This window comes from Peromyscus maniculatus, chromosome 10 (genome assembly GCF_049852395.1).
Source record: "Peromyscus maniculatus bairdii isolate BWxNUB_F1_BW_parent chromosome 10, HU_Pman_BW_mat_3.1, whole genome shotgun sequence".
Classification (NCBI taxonomy): domain Eukaryota; kingdom Metazoa; phylum Chordata; class Mammalia; order Rodentia; family Cricetidae; genus Peromyscus; species Peromyscus maniculatus.
Window position 1 is genome coordinate 86,893,199 of NC_134861.1, and position 14,902 is coordinate 86,908,100.

General features: G+C 47.0%; 2 protein-coding genes across 6 annotated transcripts in view; one reads left to right on the top strand and one right to left on the bottom strand.

The window, feature by feature from the left end:
• G3bp2 (G3BP stress granule assembly factor 2) overlaps positions 1 to 11,846 on the bottom strand; it is a 77,850-nt gene extending 66,004 nt beyond the window's left edge. For both annotated transcript variants that reach the window (XM_076546629.1, XM_076546624.1), the window contains exon 1: positions 11,664 to 11,846. The gene's annotated coding sequence lies outside the window, so the exon portion shown is untranslated. The remainder of the gene's footprint in view (positions 1 to 11,663) is intronic.
• A 158-nt stretch (positions 11,847 to 12,004) lies between these two features.
• The window catches only part of Uso1 (USO1 vesicle transport factor), a 65,804-nt gene continuing 62,906 nt past the window's right edge, over positions 12,005 to 14,902 (top strand). For 2 of the 4 annotated variants that reach the window (XM_042257633.2, XM_076546618.1), the window contains exon 1: positions 12,131 to 12,262. Coding sequence is in view for 2 of the 4 variants with exons in the window: in XM_006993503.4 (XP_006993565.1) it covers positions 12,197 to 12,262 (66 nt within the window). In the remaining 2 variants the exon portion in view is untranslated. Of the gene's footprint in view, positions 12,263 to 14,902 lie in introns of all 4 variants that reach the window. The other 2 variants (XM_006993503.4, XM_006993502.4) reach the window with 2 other exon arrangements.

Below are 14,902 nucleotides of genomic sequence, written 5' to 3' on the forward strand. Positions count from 1 at the left end.
CCTGTCTCTCTTCCCAAGTGCTGGGATTAAAGGTGTGTGTGTTGTGCCGCTGCCGCCGCCGCTGCCACCACTGCCCATCTTAAGAAATTATTCTTTTTTTTTTTTTTTTATTATTATGTTTACAGTGTTCTGCCTGCATGTGTTCCTGCAAGCCAGAAGAGGGCACCAGGTCTCATTACAGATGGCTGTGATGCCATCATGTGGTTGCTGGGAATTGAACTCAGGACCTCCAGAAGAACAGTCAGTGCTCTTAACCTCTGAGCCATCTCTCCAGCCCCAAGAAATTATTCTTGATTAAATACAACTAAAGGTACAGAACATCCAAATGAAACATTTAATCCAGGACCAGAACAACAACAACAAAATCCCTCTTAAAAGGGTATTTAGTAAGACTACAGCAAAAAACTTTAAAGGTCTAGAGACAAGAAAACAGCAAAGCATCACAGCTAATTCCCTGGTTTGATCACAGCACTGTGTTATTTAAGAAAACAGTTTCATCTTCAGGAATTGGATGATGAAGTCTTTGGGGGCATGCCAATAAATTCCTCAGGAATGGCTCAGGAGGAAATGTATGTATTTGCAGAGAATGAAGTGATTAAGAATGCTTCCATTTGAAGGATCTGGGTGAAGGGCAGAGGAATTCTGTATATAGCTTTTGCAGCCTCCCTCTGGTTCCGACATTAGTTCATTAATTAGTTAACATTAGTTCAATAAGAGGCTAGAAGTGTAAAGGATAGGGAGGGAAGCCTTGGTTGGTAGATTCTCTTGGTTCCTTACTTTTATCCTTTTTTTCTGCCCAGAAGAAGGACATAATGCAGGAGATAGAAGAGCCAGCAGGCAGCCACAAAGCATGCTGGGGGTTCTGCCGGGCAGATGAAACTTGGAGCCCTATGATATGCTGGGGCTTGACCCTTCACTGTCCACTCCGTGTTCTGCTGCACTGCATGGGGACCACAGTGCAGGCAGCGAAGTCCAGCAATCTGCCCCTAGATCACTGACCTACCACGTGTAAGGCCCTGGTTTCTATCTTTTTAAATTAAATTTTATTTTATTTGGTGTTTTGCCTGCTTGTATGTCAGTGTGGGGGTGTCAGAAGCCCTGGAACTGGGGTTACAGACAGGTGTGAGCTGCCACGTGGGTGCTGGGAATTGAACCCGGGTCCTCTGCATGAGCAGCCAGTGTCTTAACCGCTGAGCCATCTTCCCAGCCCCTGCCTAAGGCTCATGGAGGGGTGGTGATTTTCTCAAGGCCACAATTCTAAAGAGGCGGCAGTGCAGTGAAAACTGTGTAGATTTGCAAAGGAAATGGGCCTTTCTGCTCTAGTCCACGCTAAAGGCAGGCCTCACTCTGTGAAACAGGAATAGGAATTCCAAGTCTCAAATGAGCAATACATGGGAGAGAACCTCGGGGCTTGGTCCAGAGGACAGAGAGATTCCAATGTTTGCTGAATCAATAACTCAAAAAAAACCAAGCACATCTGTTTTTCAGTGTTCTGGTACAGTGAGCTATTTTAAGCACGGGCGAGGAGGGGGGGGGTCACTGTATTTATGTGGGTGACTCGGGCTGCAGATATTAGTCAGCAATTTCATCCAGTTTCTTGGCTCTCCCCATTCTCTCCCCTTCTTCCCATGCTGCCTAGAAGCCCTGCGACCCTTTTCCAATGAGCTCTTCCGACTGTCTACCTCCACAAGGAGGGAGGGAGGGCAAGGACTCCAGGAAACAAGTCCTAGGCTCCCCGAGAGATGGAAGGCAAGGCTGGAGGACAGGAAGGACCATTCCTCCCATCAGGGAGCTCTGGCCAGAGCCGAGCAGGGGCTGAGCCTCTCTAAGTTCCAGGCAGAAGAGCGAACGCTGCTGCGTGGACCTGAACGGCAGCCAGCCAGATCAGCCCGTCTGTCACACAGGCCCTGCTGTGGGGCCTCACCCATGGACCTCCTCCTCTGAGACTGCTTGGACAGCCTACTCCTACCTCACCGACGGAGGCCAGAGCTTTAGGCACATTTGCTTTTCAGATCTAGATGGACTTCGGAGCAATCCTGCCACTTTGGAACTACGGACTTGAGAAGATTACTTTGGATCCCCTCCACCCCCACCCCATGATGCCTAGCCAGGGACTGGGAAGATGAGTCAGTGGTTAAGAGCTAATATAGACTCAAATGCAATGTGCTAAACACGTCTCTGGCCTGCTTTGTTTAAAACGGTGAGGATTCTGAACATTTTAAAAAGAAAGATCCTGACATCTACCATACCATCAAATTAATACCAAAATACCAGCGACGTCATTTCGCTCTGGCCCAGATTCTGGGCCCAGACCTAGTTAGCAGCTGGCCTCGAACGCAGGATCCACCTTGCCTCTGCCTCCCAAGTGCTGGGATTAAAAATGTGTGGCACCACCAACTGGCTATTTTTTTTTTTTTTAAACAATTATGTGTGGGAATGTAGAATGTGTGTGTGGGGGGGGTGCATGTATGACACCATGCGCATGTGGGGGTAAGAGGAAAACCTTGTGGAGACAGGTCTCTCCTTCCATCTCTAGATGAGTAAAGAGGATGGAACTCAGGTCACCAGGCCTGTATCATCAGGTGGCAATCACCTTTACCTCCTGAGCAATCCGCTCAGCCTGGATCCCAGGTGTTTTACAGTAGATACGAAATACTTGGTAGATTTCTCCAGGACTTGGTTCTGGGTCTCTTTGGGTCTCACAGACTTTGTGGCCCTGCCTCAGAGAGACATGTGTGGCGGGTGGGGAGGAGGTGGAGAGGGCCAGCTGGGGGCTCTTTCTAGCTCTTTACCTTCTGTCTTAGCCAATGCTCTATTGCTGTGAAGAGGCACTATGCCCAAGGCAGCTCTTATAAAAGCAAGCATTTCATTAGGGACTTGCTTACAGTTCCAGAAGCTTGGTCTATTATCATCATGGCGGGGAGTGTGGCGGCATGCAGGCAGGCACTAGAGCAGTAGTTGAGAGCTACTTCCTGATCCATAGGACAAGAAAGCCTGGCTTGGGCTTTTGAAACCTCAGAGCCCACCCCCTAGTGACACACTTCCTCCAGCAAGGCCACACCTCCTAATCCTTCTAATCCCTTCAGATAGCGCCACTCCCTGGGGACTGAGCGTTCAACTGTGAGCCTGTGGGGGCCCTTCTCACCACCATATCTACCTCCAGTTTTTCCCTTGCAGATAAAAATATAATCCGATGCAAAATTCCTTTGATTACAAACCAGCATGCTCTGTTGAAGCATTTGCAGAGCCACAGAATGGATGCGAGCAACATGCCAGTGCACAGCAGCAGAGAAGAGAGGCCAAGGGGGAGCACATGGCGTCACGTGTGCACCCACACACGCTCTTCTCGCTCTTCCGCCTCTCATGCCACTGTCCAGGCCCCCCAGAGTCGCTGGCAGGGAGTGACGTCTACACCCAGCTCTCTTCTGTCGTTAATGTACCTGTCTGTGACGGTTCTGTAAGTTATTCAGCTGAGCTCTTCCTGGTTATCTGGAGGGTGTAGTCACGAATCATAAGGCACCGGCACCTCATAATCAACTCCACTAAAGAACTAGAATTGGGGGCTGGGGAGAGAGCTGAATGGGAAACCACATGCTCAGCAGGTCTGCAACCCTTGGTCTGAGCCCTAGTACCACACACACACATATACATACACATATACACACACATACACACACATACACACACACACATACACACACATACACACACATATACACACATATACACACACATACACACACATACACACATATACATACACATACACACATACACACACATATACACACATACACACACATATACACACATGCACACACACATACACACACACACATACGGGGGTGGGTGGGTGGGGAGGTGTTATTAAAATTTAAAAAAACAAATAAACCTGGAATTGAGGAGAGGGAGGGGATTTTGAAAGTGTAGGCTGGCTAGCTTCGGAAGGTTCTAGTCCCAGAAGCTCAGGCTACCTTGACAGACTGTATTCTGTTCTCAAGAGACAGACAGCCCTGATAGTCAGCCTGCCTCATCCTTTCATGGGCCACCAGCAAGTAAGACAGACAGCTGCAACTTGCCCTGTAGCCCAGGGTGCTGGAAAAGGGGCCGTGACTCCACAATAAATCATCTTATACTCCCATGGAATCTTGGCACCAGCCAACAAGAACTTCAAAGGCTTGGTCTAGCTGTGGAATGGGACAATAAAAATGCTAATCTCACGTCTTAACTGCTTAGGACCTGCCTGTTCAGCCAGCTGTAGGGAAAGAGAGGAGGTAATTGGGGGGGGGGGTGATGGTCAAATGTCCCACAAAAGCAAAAGTGCTCCAGCCTGGGGCCCATAAACTCATTCCTCAATAGTTTTCTTAAAATATTGCTTGCGATTCCTAATTTAGATTAGGAATTTCTATAAGTAAGCACTTTATTTATCATATTTTCTTAGATTTACAAACATTACCAGGAAGATACATTTTTTTTTTTTAAAAAAAGGTCTAGACCTTCTTGCAGATAGGAAAGGCAATACAAATTCCTTTTCATCAAATAACAGCATCATCTGCGGGACCTTTTGCAAAGCCCAGAAGTGATGCCAGCATGTGTCCATGGCATTCCTGAAAAGGTATTCTAAAGACAACCAGGTGCTGGAGAGATGGCTCCGTGGTCAGGGGCACTGGCTGCTCTTCTAAAGGACCTGAGTTCGATTCCCAGCACCCACATGGTGGCTCACAACCACCTGTAACTCCAGTTTCAGGGGATCTGACAACTTGAGTTCCATCCCCAGGAACCACAGGATGGAAGGAGAGAACCAGTTCCCCCAAAGTTGTCCTCTTTACTACACACATACTTTTTGTAGTACACATGCTCCCCATGCCTTCCAAATAAACAAACAAAGCAAATAATAAATGTTTAAAAAAAAACAAAAAAGAACTAGCAAATGCTTCAGTGCACTGAGGATGTGGCGAATATGCACTGGTTTCCTTATACTGATAAACTGACGATAGCACAGAACCCCGGCTTTCTCTTGAGGGACATCCATTTTCCATGCACTTTCGGATGAGCTTTGGACCCCCCCCACTCCCTGCTTTAGAAGTACACATGACTCAGAGTGAGTCAGAACATCTCAAACCCGGGACTACATGAAATGACAACAACGTGGCCATAAGACCCAACTAGATTCAAGGAGCACGAGGGAGACCCTGGCTGGGATTACTGGGAGATTTGAATGTTCCTTGATGAACTTGGACCTGGGAGATTATAGGACTATATGTCCCTCAGCCACCTTGGCCCCTTCATGGAGCAGAAAAAAAAGAAATCAGTGAGGAGAGGGGTCCAGAAATACTGAAAGGGGAAATGTCTTGAAATATTAGGGGAAATGTCTTGATGTCCCAGATTAAGCCACAAGTGAAGGAGCAGACTGCTTAGTAACGTGACCCAATAGAGTTGAGCTGGTTCTATTACAGGGCAAGTTCAGTTCTTAAGAAAAGGACAATACACACCGAGGATGAGCTGGGTCTTCACAATTATCAGCAAATACTATGTTTCAAGCACTATTATCTAAAACACAAGCCCAGCAGGTAGGTAACAATTCCTGTTCCTTTTTAGAGAGGTGGAGCAAGAAACTTGGACTTGAGGGCATGTACAATATTCCAACTATTCCAAGTCCTGGCCTCAGTCACATTTTACATCTCCTGAGAAGGGTGACTGTCCAACAGCTTTGCCTCTGAATCTTTTTGTTTAAATCAAAACAGGAAGCATTAGAAATCCAGTAAGTTGGAGCAGGATGTGAACGAACCCAGACCGTTTTCTTGCCCCTTCCTCTAACATGGATTCCCGGAGCTTAAACAATACTTCGGGAAGGGGCTCGAGGGGCTCAAGGGGCTGGATTTCTGGACCTGGAGCACGGCTGGCAGAGTGCTTCCCTGGCACACACAAGGTCCCATGCCCAGTCCCTAGCACGGCACAAATAGGGAATGCCATGGTGGCACACATCTGAAACCCCAGCCCATGGGAGGCACATGCAGGAGGATCAGAAGTTCAAAATAATCCTCATACTACACAGTCAATTTGAGACCAGCCTGGGATACATGAGACCCCATCTCAAAGACAACATAAAGCGCCTCATGTTGAGAAAGAATGAGGGTACTTCCTTTAGACTAATCTAGAACAATGACCAAGCTACAGCACCGTTACATAGAGAAGAATAGGGATGAGGACTATCTCAGTGGCAGTGAGCACTTTTCTAGAACGAGTGATACTCTGGGTTTAATCTCTAGATCATCAAAGGAGGAGAAAAGATATAGGACAGTGGATACCATGCAATACAGTTATTTGTGTTATCAACACACACACACACAAAAAAAAAATTGTATATGGATAGACTGTACATGAATATACAATTGCTTACGTTAACTGCCTGGTGGTAGGAAACTTTCATATACACCCTTCTGCATATCTGAGGTTAGCTATGCATGATAGTTAATGGTTTTTTGTTTTGTTTTGTTTTGTTTTGAGGCAGAATCTCCTATATCAAAGGCTGGCTTCACATTTACTATACAGCACAGGTTGACCTTGAACTCTTGATCCTCCTGCTTCCACCCTCTAAGTGCCAGAGTTATAGCCTATGCTGACCAAACTGGACTGTCAACTTGATGGAATGAAGAAAGACCTAGGAGTTGAGTAAATCATATCTCTGGGCTTATCTGTGAGGGCATTTCCAAAAATAATCACTAAGTGGAAAGACCCCACGTGACTGCGAGCAACAAACAGTATTTGACACAAAGGTAGAGGAAGGAAAGGCCAGCTGTCCGGAGCAACTGAAATCTTTTTTTAACTTTATTTTATGTGTATGGGTTTTTGTCTGCATGTATGTCTGTCTGTCTACCACTTGCATGCCTGGTGCCAGCAGAGGCCAAAAGAGGGTGTCCAGTTCCTAGAACTAGAGTTACAGATGGCCATGAGCTGCCATGTGGGTGCTGGAGATCAAACCTGGGTCCTCTGCAAGAGCAGTAAATGCTCTTCACTGCTGTGCCATCTCTCCAGCCCCAAGTATACGAGATCTTAAAGTAAGATGTGTTGGACACAGGGAAACTGGACTGAAATCTGATGCTCAACATGTAAGCCCTCCTTTGCACAGATGTTTATATTTATAACTGATAAAGGTTAACTATCCATTTAGTCATTGAAGGCCACCAACACACCTATAAACAAAATTTATTATATTAATAAAATGTTCAAGCCAGGCGTAGTAGTGTACACCTACGATCCCAGCATTTGGGAGGAAAGGAAAAGGGGATTTGGAATTCAAAGCCAAGCTCACCTAGGTAGTAAGTTCAAGACCAGCCTGGGCTGGACTATATCCTGTCTCAAAAAGAAAAATAAATAAATAAATAGGGCTTGAGAGATGGCTCAGCGGTTAAGAGGCCTGGATGCTCTTGCAGAGGACCAGGGTTTGATTCCCAGCACCCAGGCTGTCTCTAACTCTCGTTCCAGAGGATCCAACGCCTCCTTCTGGCCCCCAAAGGCACTGCACATATGTGGTGCACAGACATGCATGCAAACAAAATACCCATATGCATAAATAAAAACTTAAAAATAAGTATTTTGTTAAGAAAAACAAACAAAAACAAACAAACAAAAAACCAAGGATCCTGAATCAGTATGGCTGCCATGCCATGCTTTGCAAACGGTAGAATCTTCTGTACACAAGTCCACAGTGGGAATCTCCTCTTTGGAGGATTAAAGTTATTAGCTATCCCTCGAGGTCAGATACCATGCTACACACTGGGCTAAAAACAACTTACCAAAGGACTGAGATCTTTGCTCTAATGGGGTTAGAATCCTAGGAGTCAGGGAGGAACAGACAATAAAATGAAATATACACAGCACATACTGTATTTCATGAATCTTGCACTGCACATTTCCCCGCTTATAAAGTCAAAGCTCATTGGGTAGGCTGCACCTTACAGGAGCGACAGAGAAAGCGTAAGCCTAGCAGAGGGAGGTAGCAGAGCGGAGCCTGGCTCCCGAGAGTCAGCAAAGACCTGTGTGACATCTGAGCAAGCTTAGAGAGGGCAAGGGGTGGTGCACGCCTCTAGGCGACATGCCTGCTTCTAGGCGCATGGAGAAGCCAACTTCCCAACAGGAAAAAAAAAAAAACTACAAAATCCAAGTCAGATTATGTAGGGACATGTGGACAACCTTTAACTTACTCTATGGCCACTGTGTTGACTCCGGAGGGGTAGGGGAACAGCACACAGGGGTGCAGGCTTTGGGGCCAGGTGCCAACTCATGTTCATCTCTGCCAACTCTACAGGACACCACTGGTCAAGTTAACACCTCTGCCAGTTCCCAGCAGGGCACCACCGGTCAAGGCGATGCTCTTATTTTTCCATTTCTAAAGCAGAGCTAACAACACTATCTGTCATCAGGCTGCTGCTGTGAGGACTGAGCCAATTATTATTGGGTCAGGTGTGACGGTACACACCTGTAATTCCAGCCCTTAGAATGTGGACCTGAGTTACACAGAGCAAAAACCCTGCCTCAGAAAATACAACAACAAAAAATAAACTAAAAAAAAATCATGATGGTGGTACTGAAGAATGAATCCAGGACCACACAAATGCTAAGCAAGCCTTCTCTATGTGTGGGAAGATTTGTTTGTTTGTGGGATATTTTGTTCTGTTGGGGTACTACTTAACTTGCTCCATACCTTGATCTTCTGATCCCCTAGCCCCTCAGCTCCCCCTTCACCTCCTCAAGGTGATGTGGTAGTGGGGATCAAAACCAGGGCTTCAAGCATGCTCGGCAGGCACTGCACTAACTTGAGCTACATACACTTCCTGAGCTGGGCTTCTAGCTCTAAGCATGCTTCAAACACCAAGCTACTTCTCCAGCCCCGAGGGATTCTTTTATGCAAATCCCTTTGAACAGAGCCTAGCAAATAAAGGGTACAAGTACTTAACACTGTCATTGATTAGTGTGAACTCTGACTGTTGCTTCATTACCAATTTATTTGGTTGTATGTGGCTTGGTTAACTGGATAGTAATGAACAGTCATATTAACAGTGTTTGGGGACTGGACTTTTCCAGGGCCCCAAAGGGCTTTAAAAACCTGAATGTGATCGGTTTCAAACATAGATGATCATGTCTACTCATCTTCCAAGGCAGTGGTTCTCAACCTGTAGGTCATGACCTCTTTGGGGAAGGGGGTCAAATGACCCTTTCACAGGGGTCACATATCAGATATCCTGCATACCAGACATTTACATTACAATTCATAAAAGTAGCAAAATTACAGTTATGAAGTAGCAACAAAGAAATGTTATGGCTGGGGGTTACCACACCATGAAGAACTGTATTAAAGGGCCGCAGCATTAGGAAGGTTGAGAACTGCTATTCTAAGACATAGAAAACCCTCTCCCATCCACCCCTCCAAGCTATAAAACAATGATGTTTCACTGTTTTTGCTGAGACTCCACCCCACCCCCTGCAAAAGTTAAAAAAAAAAAGGATAAACAAACTCAACCACTGAAGAAATTGGTTTTAACGAAAAATGGATTTCAAAATAATCAATTTTTTTAGTAGATGCTCTTGGTCAGGTTTGTTTAGGAAATGGAAGATTAGTCTCATCCACTCAAAGTTTTAGACTGCAGAAATTTTGCTGAAACATGCCATTCTCATCCTGGATCCCAGAGGCAGAAGCGCGTGAGTGTAAGTCAGACGGCCACAGCTTCCTCGTGTTTTCTCTTGCTTTATAATTTAACAAGTGGTTCTTAAGCAACTACCCTGTTGGCGAATTCTGCCATATGATGAGTACGAGCAGGAATAAGACATTGTCCCCAACTCTTTTCTAAAAGTATCATTGCCGACGGATTAATATGTAACCCTTTTCTTAAATGAGGAGGCCGCTTCACGGCTGCTCCCTGCTTAGATCCAAGCTTGCCCACACCTTCTCTGCCTCCTCTTTAGTACAATTTTGTTAAAACGTCGAGGTCCCATGTTCCATTACCAAATAACAGAAAGATAGCTCCACGCCCGTTCCAATCCTATCAGAGCTCAAAGTGAGGCTTGGGGAAGAGGCCAGGTCAGGCTCAGGAAAAGGTGAGACTGTTTCAGGTGAGGTTCTTTGCAGGCTTTACTCGCGGTAACTGCTGAGAATTTAACGGTTACTTTTTTTAGGCCGCAACAAAATGCCTCCATGGAAAATGTCTAAAGCAAAATGTCAAGCAGAGGACAATACTCAGCACACAGTATTTCTGGCAGTAGCACCCCACCACGCTCTGTGTCCAGGCTTAAGACCTTGGACTAAAATGAACCCTCACCATGGCCTTTCTGGTGCGTGTTCTGTAATTCACAGGCAGAAGAGACCTTCTCCCTCAGCATACTAGTCACACAAACTCATTCAACGATTTATTCACTTATCCATCGACGTCACTCTTCATGATCGGTAAAGAATAGTAAGTAACTGATAACGCAAATGGTCCTGTCATTAGGTCCTGCACATAGATATGCATCCTGAGATGCTGGAGCTGAGGCTTAAGGAACTGGAAGGACTCTGCCTCACAAAGAGGGAAAAGGGAAAAGAAACATGTTGAGTATGTGTGGGAGACAGGAGCTGTAATCCTAACAGGTATGTTTGCCAAACTAAGGAGTCTGGGTTTCGTTATATAGCCAGGGGATGCACTGGAGAATTTTACTAGGACAACTGACATTATTTCTCCTTGGGCTCACCCAAGCAGGTGGTTGGAGGGAAGCTGAATGCAGACAAACTAGTTGGGAAGGCACCGCTGTCATCTCAGTGTGAAATGAGAATACCAGAAACATCAACATGCAGAGCATTGAGCACGAGGAGAGGAAGGATTTGAGAAATAGTCTATATATACAAATTATACACTCGCATTGGACATGGGAAGGTAGAAAGCCAAAGTCTTCACGGTTTCCTCCCCCTGGCTTAGGGGATTATTTGGGTAGAGGTACTAATGAGCATATGAAGGCATGCAGTGGAAGCATGCTGATTTTTTTTTTTTTTTTTTTTTTAAGAGGGAGGCTGGGAAAGACGAGCTCAATCTTAAACGTCACGTCTGAGACCTACGGGGAATTGAAACCGAGAGATGCATGAGTCAGTTGGCTAACAGGACCGCCTTTCCGTGTCAAGAAATTTACAAGGCTATTCCGCAAGCCTGTGGACCTGGAAGCCTCATTTGGAAAGAACAAGTATACCGATTTGGAAAAATGACATTTTGCGTGTTAAAACCACTGAAAATGCAGGAATTAATGCAGGAGTTAATGGAAACAAACAAACAACATCATGGTACTGGCTACCAAACTGACACTCTGGAATCATTTATTTCTAATTTCTTACTAGAGTGAGGTAAACGCAGGGCTCGATGGAGGTTCCTTCTCACACTTGAAAATGAGCGGAGTACCTGGTATTTAGATCTAGGAATTCCTTTTAGTAGGGTTGAGGAGCAAGAATTTAGAAACGCGCCCTCCAGTGGTGGTGGAATGAGGGGTCTCTAGCACCCCCCCCACCCCCCACCCCCCGTTACCACCAAACAAAGCCCTGAGAAGAAATGCAATTTACGAGGATCAAAAGGCCACATCGCTCGCACCGCTTCACCAAAAGCACCAAACGAATCCTCCCGGGGGCCCGGACCTCCCCTTCTTACCTGTCACGTTGGCCAAAGGGAAATTTCACTTTCGACTCCACAAAGCAAGCCCTTAGATTTGACAGCTTGCAGTCCGTCCCGCTGGGCGACAAACCACCTAGCAGCCGAGGCGCGCAGTCTAATCAGATCCTCCCGAGCCGACTGGGCTGGGCTGCGACCACGTGGGTGACCGCGGCCAGCAGCAGCAAGCGGCGCAGGGCGGCGGAGGGGGCGTGGCCGCGGAGGGGGGGGGGCGGGCGGCCCGCCGGTGGGCGTGGCCTGCGGGCCGGGGCTCCCTCCTCTCTCCCCTTTTGCCTTCGCCCTTCGAGCCGCCACGTAACGCCACGTCCCCGCGCATGCGCACCGCGGCTGGCGGCGGTGGTTGTTTCCGGGCTCAGGGCGCCCGAGCGGCTGCTGAGTAGGAGGCGGCGGTGGCGGAGGCCGGGGCGTGCGGAGCGCCGGCTCGGGGGCTAGGCCCTTCGAGGGGGCGGGCGGGGGCGGTCGCGTGTTTCTCCGGCTAAGGGGGCTGGTGACGCCGGCGGCTGAGCGACGAGATGAATTTCCTCCGCGGGGTGATGGGGGGCCAGAGTGCCGGACCCCAGCACACAGAAGCCGAGACGGTGAGCGCAGCGCCGGGGCCCGGGCTGGGGGCCGGGCTGGGGCGAGAACGGGGCGTCCACGCCTCTCTCCCTTCGCCTTCCTTCCCCCTGCTCGGGCGCGCGAGCTCCCCACGCGGCGGGGTAGCCCCGGGCCCGCGGTGACAGGAGGGCTTCGGGGGGGACCCGGCTCGCCGGCGGACCGAGGCCCCTCCCTCCTTCCCTTGAACCTGTCGGCCGGCCGCGGTGCCGGCTGGAGCCCGGCTCTGGAGGGGCTGGGTGGAAGGAGGTTACAACCCAGCTGTTGGCGAGGGCGTGTGGCTAAGAATAAAACGATATTCTTGGGGGCACACAGCCACCTGCTCCGGCCCGCCCCATCAGCTGTAAGCACGGGCGCTTGCCTAGGGTTGGTGGTTCAGACCCCACTTTCCAGGTTCGCCCAGATGTGTCTGTGTGGCAATACTGCTTTGGAACGCAGTAGTGATCTGTGCTCTAACCGCTCTAGGGACTTTTCTGCTCTCCTGGTGACACAATTTTGTAATGTTTTTTAAAAAAATTATCAAGACACGGAAAACCAGTGTTTATGTTTAGGATACACTTACTGTGAAGTTTGCATAGAGTCAATTGGAAATTACTGTGAATGCACTAAAAAAAAAAAAAACTGACTTGAGAATAAATTGAGCTACACAGAAAATGACTGCGAGTGACATTTTAAAGATAAACTTTAGATGGCTGTCATACCTTTGTTTTAGAAGATCCAGAAGGATCATAAAGTACCCTGAAAGGATAGGGTCTTTACAAAGTAATTTGCCCAGGGTCTTAGAGCTAGAATTCCACTACGGAGAAAACTAAGGCTTCTGCTAAGCCTGGACTTTGTTGCTGACCCCTCTATTTCAGTTCTTACCTGGCGATTTTGGAAATTTACATAATGTTAACCACACGAGTCTCTGTTAGTACTTCTTGGGGGAGATGGAGGAGTTCTGAGGATTGAATCCAGGGCCTGAGCACATAATAAGGCAAGCATTCTGCCACTGAGCCAGACTCAGCACCAGGTTAGAACTGAGCCGAAATCTGGCAGGTTCCATCCTCTCCCAATATTTGGCTTCACTTGTCTCAGACACACAAATGAAGAGCTTGCTTTGAAGTTAGACCACGATTTGAAGCCAGGCTTCCACCCTTGATTGACTTGGGCAGATGAGAGAAAGTTGACACTTTCTAAGTAAAATGAAGTAAAAGTAAAAGTGCTGGCTCCGAGGGATGTGGTGAGTCTTTGGGAAACAGAAAGTATGGTCCTTAGCAGATGCTCAGTAAAAGATAGTCTTGACTCCACGGAGGTTAGAGTGGGAATACCCTTTGGCCTGGTCACGGTGACCGCTTAGAAAAGGTGATTGAGAGTATAGGAATTTAAAGCCGGAAGGCTCCTTCTGGATCATCTAGTCACCCCTCCTCCTTTTACCCTCACCATAGTGGAGCTGGGCCTGGAACACTTGGATGCACTGTGCATAGATCAACAGCCTAGTTTTTACATCATTTCAGAATGATGCCCCGGTGTCACCATGATGGATATGTAAACTGGAGAGAAAGTGACAGCCTTGCTTGTTACTGCCCAACTTCATCTGCACTCAGAATGGGAAAAGTAGTTTGTCTTTAAAGGAGAGTGAGTTCACTGAGTTACAATGTGTTCCAAACTAGTTCTGATTCTATGAGGAAGTACAGCGAGGACCCATGGGTGACTAATTTGGAAGAATTTATAGAGCATCAGTGGAGTGCACAGTGTGGTATTAGATGCTTTAATTGGTGATATTTGATTTGGCCTAGATGTTTGACTTGCAAGGGCTTTGAACCTTTTAACTTCTAGATCATCATCTACTATTATGTAGGTTCTTCCATCCCTGCAAAATTAAGTTGTATCTTCTTTGGAATCGTTCTCCAGCTTTCTTTTTCGTAGCTTTTCCCAGTGGAAAGCCTCTTTTATCTGAATTCTACTTGTTCTTCAGACCTGTCATTAATTTTTTCTAGTATGCACCCCTAACTTATTTGCCCAAGAAACTGCAAATAATGTCTTTCCTCACAGAATAACCATTGCTTTATAACTAGGTGAACATGTCTTGTTCTTCCTACCATTTATATACACCCCAGGCCCTCTGCTTTCCTATCACGTATAAAATCATCCTTTAAAGTATCTTTCGTGTTCAAGGGTCAGTTGTATTTCAGGGATTTTTCCCTTGGTAATATATGCACCATAAGAATTTTTTTCCAGACATTTCACTGAGCTAAATCCCCGATCCCTCCTCCATAAACATTTTTTAAATTAGAGTTATATTTCAAATAAACCACAGATATAACAGAGCAAATATTTGGTTTAAAGAAATAAATGCCATTTTTATCCCTTCAGAAACCAGAGTTGTTGGACAATTGAACTCTGTTGTGTCAGACTTTTTACTTAGAGAGTTTTCAGATGTTCTCCTTGTTAGCTATTTTCCTGCCATTACATTTTTTCTTCCTTCATTGTGGGGTGTGGTGGTGGTGGTGGTGGTGGTGGAGGTGGTGGTGGTGGAGGTGGTGGAGGTGGTGGTGGTGGTGGTGGTGGTGGTGGTGGTGGTGGTGGAGGAGGAGGAGGTGGAGGTGGAGGTGGAGGTGGTGGTGGTGGAGGTGGTGGTGGTG